Here is a 19206-nt window from a genome sequence, read left to right as displayed (position 1 = left end):
TTCATATATTTTTTTGTCGAGTACTCCTATGAGCGGAGGATTTGTATGGAAATTTTCTTGAATGGCTTTTTCTCGTATGGCAGCAAGTACTCCTATGGCAATTTTCTGGTATGGCTTTTACAAAGAAAATTTTCAAAGGAGTACTTGCTTTTTAATGAATTTCTGTCTTCTTTTCATCTATTTTTTGTTGTGTACTATCCTATCATATTTCTACCATTTCTAGTCAAATGAGTAGTGCTGAACTGGGTTTGGGTTTGTTTGTATTTAATGTAAAAAAGTTGATTACTTGCTGCCAAAAACTGCATTTTTTGACTCCCTGATAGTTGAGATGGTTTACAAACTTAGCTAGTTATACCTAATTCAGGAAAGTACTAATTCAACCAACGCGCTTTGCATGCACTGTTTTTAATGGATTTTCAAGTAAGATCTCTGTTGTGAGTTGCTATATTGGTAGATTAGGAGCTCCCACATATTAAAATAAAAAAGAAGGAAAGAAAGAAACCAGAGAGATAGAGAGAGTTAGGAGGAACTGTTTTCTCATTCTTAATTCAGAATCTTGTAAAATAGTTCTCTGTTTGTATTTTGTACACTATTTGTTTGTTTTATAAATTTAGATTATTGGCTGCATATAAACTATATTTGAGGAGCATCTCATAGGCCCTTTGTGTCAATGCTGCAGTTGGCAATTTTCTTGTATCAGCAGAGAATTCATCTCATTATATAATTAGAAAGTTGTGTCATAACGTACAAAAATAATGGGTACAGTACACAGCAAGTAATCAATTTCATCTATTTTTGTCGTGTACTCAGTACTCCTACCATATTTCAGCCATTGCTAGTTCCACGGATTCAATGTTGAACTGGGTTTGGATTTTGTTTGTGTTTAATGTATTAAAGTTGACTGCTTTCTACGAAAAAATTTAGTAAATTATTGTTTAGTTTCTGGGGTTTTTTTTTGGGATTTCATATATGTGATGCATTCTGTTAAGATTAGACAAATGCTTTGGGTTTTGTTTTCCCAAATTGTGGCTACCATGTGTTGCTTTCAAATAAAAGAATGATGCTAGACAGCAATCTAGTGTGCTTAGGACACAAAGTTTGATGAAAGAAAAAGAGTCTAGAAGGTATAGGGTGCAACCGGAATGATATCAACAATACCACCCATATTTGTGTTGCCATGGATGAGTGTCAGCCATATTTGAAAAGAATTAGCTTATTTCAACTATTGTTGTTGAGCTTTGGTATCCACTGGATCCCTAGTTTCTACCTTTGTCAAACCTTTTTTTTTCCTGAATATACCTTTGTCAAGTAAAATTTTGTGTTTTGTGACATAAGATAATATCGAGAATCTAGTTAAAATTAGTAATTATGGTTTGCAAAATAGGCCTAATGTCCACAGTGGTAATAAGATCATAATTCATTTTGAAAACTTCAACCAATTAGTAGGGTTAGTCGTGGGTCTAATGAGCTCCAGCATTTCCTTTTTGTTATATGTAGATCTCTAGCGTTACTTTTGTGGACGTTACTTTGAAGTTTATCCCAGAGTGCCAGATAATGGTGAACTACTTTCTGATGCTACTCTCTTGGACAATTTTTGGTAGTTTATCAATTTTGCTATCTCTTGTTTTGTGATTGCATGTTCTGCAGATTTAGAGTACACTCACTCATACCGCTCTATGATGCTAATTGAACCAAAAATACCAACACTCTACTTTTGGCATGTCTAGTTGTTGGGAAGACTATATATATCTGGAGAAGCACATTTAACTGCTGTTATTGAGTTTTCCAGCAGGCCTCTTCCCATGAAGTTGGCATGAAAGATCTTGGCTTTCTTCAGGTTTGATTGAACATTCATGATCCCTTTAATGCTCTTTGATTTTCAGTGGTAATATGTTGCTCATTTAATATCATAGGTTTGCTCAGATAATTTCACAATACTCTTACTCTTATACAACTTTATTTGATGCTTCACCTGGACGCTTGGGAGTCAATTGGAACTTTGTAGAAAACCCTTGGCCTAATATTGCTTACAACAGCACTACTGTTGTTACTGCAACTTCAATGTTATTTTGAAAAGCTTCTTTTTATTTATTTTTTTGTTTTATTTTATCCTTCTGGTCATTCACTCCTATATAGGCTAGTGAGGCATTTTGAAACTGATGTTTGTGGTTTTTGTACTCATTTTCTTTAGATTAAGATGCATTATATCAAATCTCCATTTCATATCATTGCAGTTTAATGTACTATTTGCCATCATATTAAAAGTTTTGGCCCTTGTCCCTCCATTTGCATGTGCAGTATATAATGTCCTAAAATGGATAAGCATGTAGATGCTAACTTCCTGCTACACATGTCATCCAAAAAATCTTCATTGCCTCCTGACTTCTTGATTATATATTTATGAACTTCCATTGCCCCATCCTTCGTGTAACATACTTTAACTTCATTTGCATCTTATCAAAATTTCAAGAATAACTTGTATTTTTTAAAACTAAATAGACCTCCTTCGACTTATATTTATGGCAATAAAAAAAGTTTAATGTTATTGAGACTTAACCTCATTGAGGCTTATCAAGCCTGAGAATGTTTTGTTTGTGAATATGAGTACTAATACTAATACTACTGATAGTGATCATTTTGTGGCAAAGATTATGGATCTTGGGTTGGCCAAAAGGAAAAAGATGAGGTTGGGATTGAGAGGCACTGCATTGTATATGGCACCTGAATGTTTGATTTAGTGTGCAAGAGCCTCCTTCTGATATTTGGGGTTTGGGTTGTGTTGTTTGTGAGATGTCAATTGGGAAATCTCCTTGGGATAGGGTTAGAGTTGGACAAACTGGATTTGTTGAATCTTATTGCTGATGAGCACGAATTGCCTCAAGTTGGAGCTTGATTGTATATTCTTGATTCTACTACCATACCTACTGTTGCAGCCTAATTGTATATTCTTAAGAGCATCTGACAGAGTTAGTATCAATCTCAGATTAAAAAGGTGGGTTGTCGTCAATGAGCTCGCTGGATCCCAAGTTTCTACCTTTGACTAGTTAAACTATGCATTTGGTGACATAAGATGAAACCAAGAATCTAGTTATAAGTAGTAATTATTGTTTGTGCAATTGTTTTAATGTCCATAGTGATGTTAGGTTCATAATTAATTCTGAAATTTTCACCAAATAAATAGGATTGGCCATGGGCTTAATGAGCTTTTGCAGTGATAGACTTAAAATTTTGTCAGTTTATCACACTATCTCTAGGTTTGAAATTTCATATTTTGAAGATTTCTTATCATAGTACACTCGCTCATATTGCTTTATGATGCTTATGGCCTGCTTGTTGTTCTTGAAAAGCATGTTTAACCTGCTCTAATTGAGGTCTCAAGTGGGGTCCACTTTCAATGAAGCTGGGATGAAATATCTTGACTTTCTTCAACATACTTTGTATCTTCAAAATAGACTGAACATTTATTCAGCTGAGCTCTCATATTATTCAGATGTTTTGTGGGCAAAAAGTGAATGAGATGGAGCAACAAATGAATTAGGAAATCCTTTTGCTAAAGGAGGAGTTGGCAAAATCGAGTATGAATCTATCATAGTAGATGTTTTTGAGAAATTAAACTGTTGAAGGACAAGTTGATGAGGGTGAGGCGAGGAGTGATAAGTTGGAGATGAAGTTGGGCTTCTAGAGACGTCAGCGTTTTGGAGCAAAGGCATTGCTGCTTGACCTAGCAGTGCTAATTGATGTATCATGGTATTTATTCAATAGGTTGGCTGAACATTTTGTTTTGTCTTTTCTTTTATTTTTCTTGGTGAAAATTTATAAAATAAATCCTTGATAGGACTAGTGCACAGTTATAACTTGTGGTATGGTGAAAAGAAATCTCTTTACTTGCGATTTTCTTTTTTTAGTATTTGAAATTGTGGCAACTAATTGAAGAATGAAATTCTAGTTTGGAATGGTAAAATTTTTGAATTATTGTGTCTCATTTATAGATAACTTGAGAAAAATTAATTTGGAGTTGACATATGTTTGTTTTAACATAAACATAATAATATATTATAAACATAACTATATGCACCACAATGTGCAAAAAATAGATGTCCTACTAGAAAAGATGATTTTCATTTAGTTCAACCATAATCCTTCCATAATGGCATTGTATAGGAAGAAAGTATCAATTATTAAATTTGAAAATGTCCAAATTTTATATCATAATGACGTTTTAAATAAAATTGAGTAGGCCCTAGCTTTCTAATAAATTTACTAAATTCTCTAAAAAAAAAAAAAAAATTGGTGTATAAAACACTAGTAGTAGGTGTGTTTAGGTGATTAAATGTTCATCAGGTTGTGAAACTATTGTTTATTACAAGCCGACAATAATGGAGTTGGGTGGCTACTAAAAAAAAGAAAAGAAAAAAGGATCCTACGTGAGTTTGTTAATCATCTTTTGATCACTTGCAACTTTAATTTTAGCATACTTAGTTTGCTATAAGAAGATCCTAATTTGTTCGCTATCAACCATGATTGTTGCTTTGAAAACAATTTTCTATTATTCATATTATCCTAAACTTTGAAGTTTATCTTGTAGACTTCATCTGCATTAAATTGTTCTACCGCTCGATATCCATAAATTTTGTGGCATACCCATAAAAAATTAGGTTCTTGATGGATTGAATGGTAACAATGACTATCTCTTTCAAAAAGCATTTGCTATAACAATTTTATTATTACATAAAATTAATTATTTTTCCATTCTTTAATATAATATGATTAAGTTAATTCTTTTGGATTGCATTTTGGTATTACTTATTTATATTGTTTGAAAGTGTTTTTTGTGTGAATGGAGGAAAAATATGGTAAAACTTAGGTTTTTCATCAAGTTTGGGTTTCTGAATGTCATACTTTTGCATATGTTAGTATATTCACCCAGCTTGAGGACCTTTCAAGGATTCTAAGATTCGAGTATTTGTTTAAGGTTAACACTATTCATATAATAAATTTTAATTCTTAAATATCCTTCTTTCACACATGATGGATCAAAAATGGAAAGGAGTAGAGTTGAAAAAAATTAATTCAGTTTTGATTACATGTTGAAACATATGTGTAAACACAAATACAATAATATAATGTCAAACATAACTATAAGCACAACCATGGAATGAATTGATACCTTAATTCAATTCTAATATTGTGTTTCCAAAAACAAAAATTCTATTTACATTTATTAATTATAAAGTATCAAATTGAGTAATAAAGTATTGAACAAAAAAAAGAAGATTAAGATTAAGGATTTCTTTTCAAATATTTTACCTCGCTTAGATTTAAAAAAAAAAAAAAAAAAAAACTCAAATCAAATAGAACAAACAATAATACATTTGTATACAAATAAAACAAATAGAAATTTGTAAAAAAAATTAGAAAAATTTACAATATCGATGTGTATAAAAATGAAAAATGATTATGGTCGCTCGTGTTTGACATAATCTCCTTAAGACATGTTTACATCCTTACAATTGATGGTTTGAGGCTTTTGGTCACTTATCTCTCAAGATATAATGATCACAAAAAAATAGAAGAAACATGTCAATCTAAATAATATAGTGAACAAAACCGTGTCTCTTTCTCTCTATTTAACTCTATGCAGAAAAATATATTTTTTGCAAAAGAACTTTCATTTATGAATGAGAGATTGTAGACACCTCATATTGTACTCATTAATAACCATTAGTCCCCTACCTCAATGATGAGCTCGACATACGTCAACCAAGGGTAATTAAAGTGTTCCCAATAATTCGGAGGTAATCATAACTCAAAAGTGCTTAAACTTTGAAAACGATGTTGAAAAATGACCTTTGCTTATATCTTGGCCATAATTTTGAACCTCAAATAATTATTTGTTAGGGTCATATGTTATGTAATTAGCTAATCCTTTGATAAATGTACTTTATTTGTAATTGGGTAGATCTAAGATGAGTTTAATACATCAAGAAATATGTTGTTCAAGGATATCAAGTGTTCGTATTAAAAGACATGAAGATTGGTCTAAGAAACAAGTGAAGAAAAGTTGTTCACTAAGTCTCGACAGAGAGCTTGATCGATGCCTGCTATCGAGATTTAATGTGAAGCTCGATAGATAGCTCAACAGCAGCTCGATCTATCGAGATTTACGATTTTTAGTTTTCCAGATTTGAAATTTGGCCTAGGCATATGTATTTGTTAAGGGTTTCTTTTCTCACAACTTTAGACAGATTGGAGATTTGCGCATCAAAGGAAAGAAGGCTACTATAAGATCAAGTTTAATTGGGTATTGAAGCGAAGGTTCAATTGTAGATTGGTATTTTGGGATAGGCAAAGGTAGTTGGTAAGATTCCTTATTCTTGTAACCGCTTGATTGTTGATTAGCGGATTTTTGTGTGTGGTTAAAATAACCCGATGGGGTTTTTGTCTTGCGAGAGGTTTTCCTCATTTGTCAACAAATCACCATGTCAATTTATTTTCTACTGTATTTAGTTAATTTGGTGATTTGTTGGTGCCTTCACAATTTGCATATAATTGAACCTAATTAATCAACTTGGGTAATTGAATTAATTAACCGAGGTCAAGTTATCTTAACCCAACATTATTGAATGTGATTATTTTCATTGGAAAGTAGACATCCTAAACTTCAATTTGAATACAAAATTTACCTATTTTGGATTTAAAGTGAGTAAGTTATGGATATTTGAAGTCGGGCCAACAACCCAGTCAAATTGGAGTTCTGCTTACACACACTCATGATCTTGCACGCGCACCTTGAGTTCTAGAATTTCTTATTCTTATATTAGTGCCAAAATCTTCAATCTTTGGGTTGGGCCGCCCCTTACACTCTTAGGAATGTCCAAAAGCCTCTAAAAGGCCCCAAAAACCCTAGTTCACTTGTATAAATACCAACCTTATGCCTCAAATAAAAAACCAAGCTTGAGATAGTTGATTTTACCCTCCATGTGTTATAAAACCCTATTTTCCATACTCTAACCTCACACACAACAGGTTTGCACATTGTCTAAGTATTCAAAACTGTGGGCACCCAAAAAAAGGCTTTTGGTTTACCATATATTGGGTCCTTGGGGACGTGACTCTTTTGTGTGCATGTGTTTCTAGGGTGAGGTGTGTGTGTGAGTCTCTTTTTCTTATTTTATGTTTAGGAGTTGCCACCAACCATTGGTTTTGTATTAGGTGTGATTGGTCACCTATTTTTCTAATTCTTTTTAGTTACCTAATTAACTAAAAACCAATTCAAGGGTAATTAATTAATTAAGGTAAACCAAAGTCTCGAACCAAAGATCTTGGACTTGGAAGTTCGGTTATAGGTCAGAAAGGTGTTAGACACCTCACACCACCTATCCAAAGGATAATACCCCATTTTAATTTTAATTTCAATGTTAATGTTATAGAGTAATAATTAGATACTTGGCATTTGGTTTTTGAAAAAGATTTTTTACAAACAATATATACACACACACACACACACGAACATGTGAGTATTTATTTACATATAACATATAATGTGAATATTCATGACAAATAATTATTAACAAGCAAAACATGTGAAGTAAATATACATAACATGTGAGAGTTACTATGTTGCAAAGATAATATATAATATAACATTTGAGTATTATTTATTATATATTCAACATGTGAATATGTACATACAAAAAATAAAATAGAAGGAAGTAAAAATGTCACCTTTTAGTAAATTTATCCTCCAATTTCTCATTTTCATGCACAAACATAAAGAACCAAAACATTAATGCAAAGGGGAAGGGGGAATATGTTAAATTGATTGGTGTCTATTGGTTCAATGGAAATGAACCATAGACACAAACCTCAAAAAGAATGCAATTCCAAAAGGTTTAAAACAAAGCATGGAAAAGATGAGCAATTTCTTTTAGGAAAACTCATGACTCTTGGAAAAGTTTTATTTTGAGACTAATTTTTTTTGGGGGAAAAAATGACCTAAAAAAGTATTGTCTTGGTTTTACATGAAAATGAGTTTCCTTTAATGAAACAACATAAAGAAAGTGCTAAAAATTAAAACATTTTTATTAACAAGACTCTAAAGAAACTAAGCTTTTAAAGTTAAAAAACCTTTTGGAAACCTACCTTCTCTTTTTTGAGAAAATGAATCATCAAACTTTTTAAAGAGAACTTACCCAAAACTTGATTTTAAAACTGTAAGGCCACGAATCGTAACGAACCTAACTGGGTTGGGTTCGCACGTGAAAAGGCCCAAACAATATCATTTGTAGAGCGTGGGTTTGAAAGGCTAGGCCTTAGTCACCCGGCGGTGGGTTTTTCGGGGTGTTCGTATATAGTTAAGTTTCCTTCACCCCTGGAGTCTTTCTCCTGGAGGTGGGTTGGGAGGCTCTGGTTTTTGGCCATTTTTCCCAGCCCCTCCTATAGATTACTCACTGTTCCTTTTATATTAGCCCGTGTCCACTGTCCTTCGTCCACGTGTAGGATTAAATCTTCCAAGACTGATACTTGTCCCATCAGCCCATACCCAAAGTCGTTGGGGGTGGTTGTAAAAGCCAAAGAACTCGGCTCCGTCAGGTGCAGAGCATTAAATGGTAGTAAAGGCAGCTTTCCACAGATATTTTAGATTTTCTTTCAAACTTAGTCCTATACCGTTTTTGCCCCTCTCTTTGGTGGGACGTTGGGTTTGCCGAGGACGGAACCGTCCTCGGCTGAATTGCAAGGTTACCCCACCAAGCTTGGACTATAGCCTTTCCTTGGCTTGGACCTCTGGCTCCCTTCACGGATAAACGGGCCCAGCCCACGAACTATTTGGGCCCCACAAAAACATTTGGAAAAAGGGTTGCATTTGGGAAAAGTTTAAAACAAAGTGAAAAACAAGCTTGTTTGGAAAAAAGGCTTTTGTTCACTTTTTAGGGTAGAACACTTAAATTTTAGAAGGGGAAAAGTTTTAGATAAAAACTACTTTGTTCTTTAAGATAAAGTTTCCATGTTCTTTGAAAAGATACCCAAAACATAAATCAAAACCATTTAAATAAGGATTTTTGAGAAAAATGGCTTCAGAATTATTATTATTTTTTTTTTTATTTTTTTTTAATGTAAAAGGAAAAGAACCAAACATGGTTTTGAAAATGGAGAGTTTAAAAAATGCCCCTTTGGAAGGCATTTTTTTAAGAAATTAAAAAGAAGCTTTCTTTTGAAAATGATTCATTTTAAGAAAAAGGGATGGCCATTGGAGCCTTTTTTTTAAAAAAAAAAAACTTTTGAAATCACATTTTTTAGAGGTTTGCTTACCCAAGCTATTGCCATTTGGTAATCTAGGGTTTATGGTACTAGCTAGAGAGCTAGCACCCTTAAACCCTTTTAACATGAGAAAGGGAATGTGGAAGATAAAGCAAACTCAAGGGTAAAGTGCATAAATTAAAGGAGAACAACATTTAAAGACTTGAATGTATGGGCAAAAATTTGAAGAATTTAAGAGCAAGACATGATGTAAAAGCTTGTATCTAAAGGAATTTAAGTGCAAGACAATAATGTAAAAGCTTGTATTTAAAGGAATTTAAGAGTAAGCCATAAAGTAAATGGATTGTTTTAAAATTCTTTTTAAAGAAATTTCTCATAAATAAACCTTAAATCTTGTCACATTCAAGCTTATGGGTTCTCTTCCATGTTGGGAAAAAGGAGCCATAGGGACCTCTACCATTTTCCTAGAAGCATACCTGTATTGTTCTTAGGAACAAGCTTTATAACCCATTTAGGAGAAACCCATCTATGATAAATCACCATCTTCCCACTAAGGTTGGCTATGCACGAGGAAATTCCTCCATAAACCTTCTAGTTAGCAAGATGAGGATTTATATAAAAAAATGTTTGGTTGTAATAATCTAAGGGATTTAAAGAGAGAAGACAACAATGAAAAAATGGATAGAAAACATTTTATTACTATTTTTTTCGAAATTTTCTTGCCCGGGTCGAGTATGAACGGAATTCGGGACTAAAATTTTTTTCTCGCTTTCTAGGCCTACCTCATCCCGTTTTGGCATAAAATAATGCTGGGAAGAGGTTTTATAATTTTTTGAATTTTTTTACTATTTTTTTGGAATTTTCTTGCCCGGGTCAAGTATGAACGGAATTCCGGACTAAAATTTTTTTTTCTCTTTTTCGGCCTATCCCATCCCGTTTTGGCTAGAAATACAGCCGGGAAGAGGTTTTATAATTTTTTGATTTTTTTTACTATTTTTTTCGTAATTTTCTTGCCCGGGTCGAGTATGAACAGAATTCGGGACCAAAATTTTTTTCTCTCTTTTTCGGCCTATCTCATCCCGTTTTGGCTAAAGATAATGCCGAGAATGGTTTTATAATTTTTTGAATTTTTTTACTATTTTTTTCGAAATTTTCTTGCCTGGGTCGAGTATGAACAGAATTCGAGACTAATTTTTTTTTTTCTCTTTTTCGGCCTATCTCATCCCATTTGGAAAGAGGTTTTTTAATTTTTTTGCAATTTTTTTCGGAATTTTCTTGCTGGGGTCGAGTATGAACGGAATTCGGGACTAAAATTTTTTTCTCGCTTTCTCGGCCTACCTCATCCCGTTTTGGAAAAAAAAATAATGCCGGGAAGAGGTTTTATAATTTTTTGAATTTTTTTACTATTTTTTTCGGAATTTTCTTGCCCGAGTCGAGTATGAACGGAATTCGGGACTAAAATTTTTTTCTCTCTTTTTCGGCCTATATTATCCCATTTTGGCTAAAAATAATGCCGGAAAGAGGTTTTTTAATTTTTTTACTATTTTATTCGGAATTTTCTTGCCGGGGTCAAGTATGAACGGAATTCGGGACTAAAATTTTTTTTTCTCTTTCTTGGCCTATTTCATCCCGTTTTGGCTAAAAATAATACTGGAAAGAGGTTTTTTAGTTTTTTGAATTTTTTTGCTATTTTTTTTTTTTGAATTTTCTTACCCTGGTCGAGAGTGAACGGAATTTTGGACTAAAATTTTTTTCTCGCTTTCTCGTCCTATCTCATCCCGTTTTGGCTAAAAATAATATCGGAAAGAGGTTTTTAAATTTTTTGAATTTTTTTGCTATTTTTTTCGAAATTTTCTTGCCCGGGTCGAGTATGAACGGAATTGGGGACTAAAATTTTTTTTCTCTTTTTCGGCCTATCTCATCCTGTTTCGGCTAAAAATAAGGCCGAAAATAGGTTTTTTAATTTTTTGATTTTTTTTTCTATTTTTTTCGGAATTTTCTTTCCCGGGTCGAGCATGAACGGAATTCGGGATTTAAATTTTTTTCTCTCTTTCTCGGCCTCTCTCATCCCGTTTTGGATAGAAATAATGCCGGAATTAGCTTTTTTAATTTTTTGATTTTTTTTTTCTATCTTTTTCGGAATTTTCTTTTCCGAGTCGAGTACGAACTGAATTCGGGACAAAATTTTTTTTCTCTATTTCTCAGCCTATTTCATCCCGTTTTGGCTAAAAAAAATACTGGAAAGAGGTTATTTAATTTTTTGAATGTATTTGCTGTTTTTTTCGAAATTTTCATCCTTGGGCCGAGTATGAATGGAATTCGGGACTAAAATTTTCGTTTTCTCTTTTTCGGCCTATCTCATCCCGTTTTGGCTAAAAATAACACCGGAAAGAGATTTTTTAATTTTTTGATTTTTTTTCTATTTTTTTCGGAATTTTCTTGCCCGGGTCGAGTATGAACGGAATTCGGGACCAAAGACAATAAATACACAAATAGAGAGATATAAAACAATACATAAAGAGCAAAAAGGATTAGATGAACAACATAAAAATATCATTTCAATAATATAAAATGATGTATTTTACAGAGAGAAAAGGGGGGGGGGGGGAATGGTGATTAAAAAAAAAGTGGTCACATAAAAAAATGTCCAAGCAAGATTTTATCAAAGAATATAAATTTTGGAAAAGTTTGTAGGGCCAAAAATTCCCTCCAAAATTAACAAAGTTAATTAAAACAAATAGTATATATATATATATATATATATATATTAAGAGGATTCGGAAAGTTAGTTATGACTTCACAAAATGTCAAAAATACCCCTAATCTAATTAGATATTCTTTATTCTTAAAAAAAATAAAAAAATAGGGTTAAAATTATAATTCAACAAAATAAAATAAAAAACTACCAAAGAAACTTTTTTCCTAAAAGTTAGCACACTCTCTATTTAAATATATCTCACGCTCGTTTAATACAATTTTTTCCTTAAAAACTAGTACATACTAAACCTAACAGCTTACTCTATTTCAAATCCTAAATTTTAGTTTCTTAAAAATCCCTTCTTGTGTAACTTCACTAATAATAGATAAATTAAAATTGAAAAATTACATTAAATTCCAAAAAAAAAAGAGACTCATCGCATGTGCGGAGGGCGTGTGATGAGGCTAGTATATATTAAAAAGGTTTAGAAAGTTAATTATGGTTTCAAAAAATGTCAAAAATACTTATAATCTAATTAGATAATCTTTATTCTAAAAAATAAAAAATAGAGTTAAAATTGTAATTCAAAAAACAAATACTAGAGAAACTTTTTCCCTAAAAATTAGCTCACTTTCTATTTAAATGTATCTTATGCACATTTGATATATTTTTTCCCCCTAAAAAATAGCACATCCTAAATTTTAGTTTCTTAAAAAAAAGTTTTCCTATGTAACCTCACTAACAATAAATAAATTCAAATTGAAAATTTACATTAAACTCAAAAAAGAAAAGAAAAGAGTCTCATCAGTCATCACACATGTAGAGTGCGTGTGATAAGGCTAGTATATATATACTAGCCTTTGAACATACACTCATGCATGTGTTCAAAGGTTCTTCTATTTTTTTGGGCAAAAGTTAATAATTTGCGTTCATTATAATTTGAAATTACTACATTTTTCCAATCATAAAATACCTAGAAGTGTGATGAAAAAATTACTTTAATTTTTTTTAAAAATGAGAGTTTTCAACTTTAAAAAAAAAAAAAAAAAATTCCTAAAAGGCAGCCATTTAGTCCTAAAAGGTAGCTAGTTATTACACATCCATAACCATAACAAAAATTTCAAATGCTAAAGACTCTCATGTTGTAAACACAGAATTTTTTTTATTCAATTTTTTTAAATAGTAGTTATGTAATTATATTTAATCTTGAAAGATAGGCACTTAGTACATATCCATAATTAAATTTTAGCATGCTTAAAAAAGCATAAAAAAAAGAAAAAAAAAAAAAACTAAGAAGGGCTATCAACGTTACCATTCCTTTAATTTAGAAAAATAAATGTATTCTCTTTTTTTAAATACATGTGCAATGAAAGACACAACAAAGAACAGTATTAAATTTCATATAGAAGAGATGTGATTGAAAAAAAAAGCTAAAGTGTAATAGTTTCAATTAATTGAAAATGTAGTATGTGGGGCCAAGGAATCTGACAACCCCGGCCCACTTTGTACTGGGCCCAAGGCCCACGCCGAGGAGGGAGAAATAGCTGAGGACGGACAAAGAAAGCCCAAAAGGCCTAGAAGCGTTGCTGAGGACGATCCTGTTCTCAGCATCCCAAATCCCAAAAGGAGAGAACAGCACACTGACAAAGGCAGCCTCCCAGGGCGCCTCTAGGAAACGGATAAGTATAGTAGGATATCCATAGGCATATGGTGCAGGAGCAATCCAAGGGGAAACTGTCACCTCCGCATTGAATGCACCCAATTAATGTTCTAGCCGCATTAATGAGGAAATGACCCCTGAACAACAGTGCAGCCTTGGTTGCTGCAACTCACAGAGGGTTTGGGAAGGTGGCTTATGGGACGAGTACTCGAGTAGTGGCCTGTATGATCAACATATGGAGGGCCAAGATCGAATGGAAAGAAGTATATAATGTGAGAGGTCCTCCAAGAATGGAGGATCGCGGAAAAAGGGCAGAAAGAGAGAAAAAGGAGGAAGCTATGGTAGTATGCACGATCTTGAAAACCTATGTAACCTAGTACTGAAAGAAGAAGAAGAAGAATATTGAGTCCCTTGGACGAAATGCCCGAGGACAAAATCCCATACTTCAACCCATTTCCTTGTTACTCAGTCAACACCTAACTGTGTCTAATGATTGTGGTTCAGACTAAGACCTAGTTCTTAAACCCACTTCTCTAAAAATTCATTGTATTGGGCTAGTTGGGCTTGAGACCTTTCGCCCAATAGGAGGAGCGCTCGAACCCAGTCCCTACATAGTGTTACACAAATTAATAAATTTAGGCATATCTAGGTAGGATATTTACAAAAAATGGTATTTAACAACTACTTGATAGATTGACTACCACTTCACTCATCCGAATTTATCCAATATGCATGCTATGCAATCTAACAAAATTGTAGATATGTCACCCTAAAAAAATTACAAAAAAAAAAAAAGAAAAAGAAAAAGAAAAAGAGAGTAGGGCTTAAATGTAAGGAAAACAACATAAAAAAATACTAGTAGAAAGAGAGAGCACCAAGTAGAACACATAAACTAAAATAACAAGTCAAACCAGATAACCACAAAAAAATAGACAAATCAATATATAATTCCCACTCTTTTAAAAATACTCATTAATTAGAGAAAATATTAAACACCCATCAAACTGACAAAATAAAATAAAAGATAAGATAATGATATGTAAAGGATAAAGATGAAAAAAGTGTGGTCTTATTTTGTAGGTAGTATTTTACGTGGAAGTTAAAAGTTTTTTTTCCCCCTTTTAGACTCTAAATCATGATAAAATAATAAGTTTTTTTTCTTCTTCTTCTTCTTCTTCTTCTATACTCTAAGTTAGCATTCAACTAATTTTTTTTTAAAAAAATATATCAATTTGAGTTTTAAAAACCTAATTTGAGTTCAAATAGAACTCGTATATGAAAATGTGAATATAAGAAAACCACGTGCATTAATAATTCACAAAATAAAACTCAAAATTTTAAAGCATTAATGATTCACAGCAATCAAAATAAGTTCCAAATCTACAAACAATGCTACAAATATCAATTTGAGTTTTAAAAAACCAATTTGAGTTCAAATAGAACTCATATATGAAAACGTGAATATAAGAAAACCACGAGAATATGACGTTTATCGGGTTTTGATGCTATTGCTTATTATAGGGTGACAACAATGGAGTTGGGTGGCTAAAAAAAAGAAAAAAAAAAGAAAAGAAAAGACCATTATTTGTTCTCTATCAACCTTGATTGTTGTTTTGATAATTTATTTGTCAGTTGTAAGCCTGTTCTTTGTCATTTTTCCTTAACCTATACACGTTCTCACATGCATTAGGCTAATTTGCCATTCCCAAATTCTTTATCCCTAAATACTGAAATTAATAGCAACATATTTGCTCCTGTCAAGAATGCAGTTTTCTTATTTTATTTTATTTATTTATTTATTTATTTTTAACATAACTATACAAATAATTTAAAAATTGTTGAAATTTTTAATGGTTATTGGTCTTCTCTTTGTTTGTGTACTTCATTTTCCTGCCGCTTACAAACTTTATTACAAAATTTTCAAGAAATATTTTGTTTTTGTGCTCATTGCCTCAGGCTTGAGCAATAACTGGATGACCGATGGATAGCAAATCATAAATTGAAATACATTTCTTCAATATTATCGGTGAAAGTTCTCTAAACCGAGCAATTGCTGGAAAAAGGACTTCTGAAAGTAGACCTCAAAAACATCTAATAAATATCATCCAATCCCACTTTATTTTGTAACTTTGTTCACCCGTAGGGGCAGTAGAGAAAAACAGTAAACCAAAGTCTTTACCTTAGGGTATGTAGCTATATTTATTTTCATTATGTAGTAACAACATTACATTGCTTTATCCTCAGTGTTCATAATAACAAGAATTTCTAAACTCAAAATACTGTACAGTGGAAAATGTACTCAAAATACTGTACACTGTTTGCCACAACAACTAATAAAACATTGCTTTACTAGTCTTAGTCTTGGGCACGTCTCAACCATTAGTCTGCTAGCCATGTATACACTGTCAGCAAACCAGTCTGATCCCCAGTAAAAAAGAGGCCCCCAGGACCTATTTGAAGAGTCTGGACTTCTTGTTTAGCAAATACTCTGCCCCTGTCAGCGAATCTAAAACAAAAATCACTAATATTAGTTAAATCCAAGAGGGAAAAGAAGAAAGATTTTTCACAAAGGGAAAATTGTACTCACGTTGGCAGTTCATAGAGGTGGACAGATTTATCACTACAAGAGCAACACAGGATTGGTTTAACATCCGGATCGGTCATCCCAGAAAGTGCAAGAATACCCTGTACCAAGAAAAATCATGCCATCCAATTAGTTGACACTTCTGAAAAACTAAGGCTACAATCTCCACAACATGGCATTGCAACAAAATACTACACCTATTGAGTTTCTGATATAACAGTACGATTTTCCCATTACCAGACCAATTAATAACACTGCTCAACCACTGTACCACACCCCAATTATTTAAGGGGGGAAGCAAATAAGAAAGTAAATGAAACTAATTGTGGTTCAATAACTTACTTGTTCTTCACTGTGAGTATAGATTACTTCCAAGCTGCCATCCTCAGTAGAAGCCCAAACTTTTATCGTGCAATCCAATGAACCAGAGAGCAAATACTTATCCCAGCACATGAGAGACTTCACAACATCATCATGCCCATTCAGTGTCATAATACACTGCCAATTTTCATGATCCCAAACCTGAAACAAAAAATAAGAACAGAAATTAACGCTTTTTTTTTTCCCCTTACATATCTCAAAACAAAATATATGATCCTTGTGCACATATAAAGAAAATGACAACTACAACTAAAAAAAAAGGATATTTAATCAATTAAAATCATATCAGTATCACATCAGATATATATTGCTAAATTTTATAGAGTGGAACTCAATTAATCAATTTAAGTAACTGAATCAAAATACATGAGGTAAGTACACCATATTAGTTTTATGCAAGATTTGAAAAGGGGAAAAATCAATCAAGAACAATATAGAATCGCTAAAACAAAAGGTCAGCACCATGTCTAAATGAGATACCATCCAATCACAGTCCTTCCAGTATAGCAGAAGCAAGTAAAGCAGAAGAGAGCACCAAAGATCTTAATAATCAAGCTCTCTTCAAATACTAACTACTCATAAAATAAAAGATAGAACAACAGGTAAAAAAAAAAAAAATCTTAAAAGAGAAAAAAACTAACCCTTATTGTATGGTCCTTGGAACCTGAGTACAGCCTGTTGCCTCCTCCAACAACTAAACATGTTATACCATGTGTGTGGCCTTTAAGACTTGCAGCAAGTTGAAATGTAAGATTACTTTCGCAAGTGCCTTTCCATGCCAAAATAACACCGTCCTGCAATCGAAAGTAATAATAAATTAATTTCGGACCAACTTTAATAAGAATATAAATTATGTATGGAACAATGGTGTAAAAAGCAAGTAGGATAAAACAATGCTGAAAAGTGAATGGATTTAAGGACAGCATATAACCCACATGAAAACACTCAACACCAAAATCTAGCAAGACCCTGAGCATAAATATGGATTTTATTTCTTTCTTTTAATAAGTAAAAGCGAATGGCTTTAACAGTATCGTCTTAGCCCCAGTTCAAACCAGGAACCTCTAGTGTGTGAGACTAGCATGATAACCACTACACCAACCCCAAGCGTCTGCCTTGGATGGCACCTCACAATATCATAGTACATTGAATAACAACAAATAAGTTCTTACTCAAACAAGTAAAAAAATTCTGAAAGGAACAAAACCCTGAACTCAACATCGCTCAAATTTAATCCACTAGAAAGAATTAAAGCTAGTAAGAGAACACAAGAATTCTAAACTATTAGAAAAGTGGCTTACCTCTACCCCAGCAAAAAGCAAATCATTAACAGATTCCAATGCATTGACTTGCCCAACAGGTCCATTGAGACTGTATTCAGCACCTGATTCAGTATTCCACACCTGCAGCATCATCAAAATACCAAATTGAGATCACATCATGAACTGACCAAACCCAAAAAAAAACTTCAATGTGGCAAGAAAAAAATTGGAACAAAACATCACTCAGTTTTAAGCTCACCTTCACAACATTTGGCAGGCCAACAAAGAGCCATGGGCCCTCACTACAAACAGATCCAACTTCGCTACCAAGGTTAATCACATTAGCACATTGACCAGTATGGCAGTCCCAAAGCCGAATTGTTCCGTCACTGCTACCTGAACAAAGCTTGTTGCATCTTAGAGGAAGTGCAATTCCGCTGACTGCCTGTTATGAAAAAACTCATAAATATGGTTTTTCAAAAACAACTTGCTCTATCTAGGATATAATTTCTATAAACCAACAATATCTTTTGGTCTTCTATCAATTGTCATTTATGAATCCCATTGTAAAAATAGCAGTGAAGCATATAATGCTCCATGTTCTTATTCAGGAACAAATCAAATTTCTATAATCTAGATATCATGAATGGGCTATATTAGTATTCAAATGATGAAACAACTAATTAGGCTAGCCTAGGCCAAGTTTAACTTTTACATAAACTGAGTTCAGGTCTCATTATTAAATCAGATTCCAAATTAAAAAAATTCCCACCAAAATCTTAATGGAAATGGAAGCATAAAGTTCATCAAACACAAATAGGTACCTTGTTGTGCCCTTGAAGCTCTGCCAACCTTTTGAACTTATCCCCACGAAACCATGAGTGTAGGTAAGGGCACTGATCACCATAGACACACGTCCCTTGCACCCAAAACTCACAAACCCTTTCTGCGGTTTTCTTAGGAACATGCTCCAGAGGCTTTTCTTCAACCACATTCTCCAGATTAGAATCATTTTCAACAACAGAACATTCTGAAGAACTCTCAGAAATGCTTTCTGGCGACTTCTTTTTAATATCTTCCAAGTCTGTTTTAGACTTCCCAGGAACATTTTCGGAAGACTTGTGGTTAACAACCTTCTCCTGAACATTTTGTGAAATCCTAGGAGCCCTTCGCCAAGTATTCGAAACTAAGGCGTTGCTGGAGTGAGGGTAGTAAGGAGTCTGCCTGGGACAGTGAATGGTGGCCACATCAGGTGTTTCTGAATGGGCAAACCTACATGGGTTTTTAAGGCATCTACCACTGAGCCAAAATTTGCATATCTTGTTGCTGCTGTTGTTTAAATGCCCTCCTCGTCCTGCTCCTA

At 33.1% G+C, this 19206-nt stretch overlaps 1 protein-coding gene across 2 annotated transcripts in view; it reads right to left on the bottom strand.

Annotated features, from left to right (window-relative positions):
- Positions 1 to 15778: 15778 nt before the first annotated feature.
- Positions 15779 to 19206, bottom strand: part of LOC115988036 (zinc finger CCCH domain-containing protein 17-like) — a 4024-nt gene continuing 596 nt past the window's right edge. For both annotated transcript variants that reach the window (XM_031111667.1, XM_031111668.1), the window contains 7 exons: positions 18668 to 19206; positions 18103 to 18288; positions 17883 to 17984; positions 17223 to 17375; positions 16543 to 16722; positions 16204 to 16301; positions 15779 to 16122 (listed from right to left, as the gene is read on the bottom strand). The exon at positions 18668 to 19206 is cut by the window's right edge. In XM_031111667.1, the coding sequence (XP_030967527.1) occupies positions 15996 to 16122; positions 16204 to 16301; positions 16543 to 16722; positions 17223 to 17375; positions 17883 to 17984; positions 18103 to 18288; positions 18668 to 19206 (1385 nt within the window). In that variant the 3' untranslated portion in view covers positions 15779 to 15995. The remainder of the gene's footprint in view (positions 16123 to 16203; positions 16302 to 16542; positions 16723 to 17222; positions 17376 to 17882; positions 17985 to 18102; positions 18289 to 18667) is intronic.

Source organism: Quercus lobata, chromosome 4 (genome assembly GCF_001633185.2).
Source record: "Quercus lobata isolate SW786 chromosome 4, ValleyOak3.0 Primary Assembly, whole genome shotgun sequence".
NCBI classification, from domain to species: Eukaryota; Viridiplantae; Streptophyta; class Magnoliopsida; order Fagales; family Fagaceae; genus Quercus; species Quercus lobata.
Note: the sequence above shows the minus strand (reverse complement) of the source record. Positions and strands in the feature narration are given on the sequence as shown.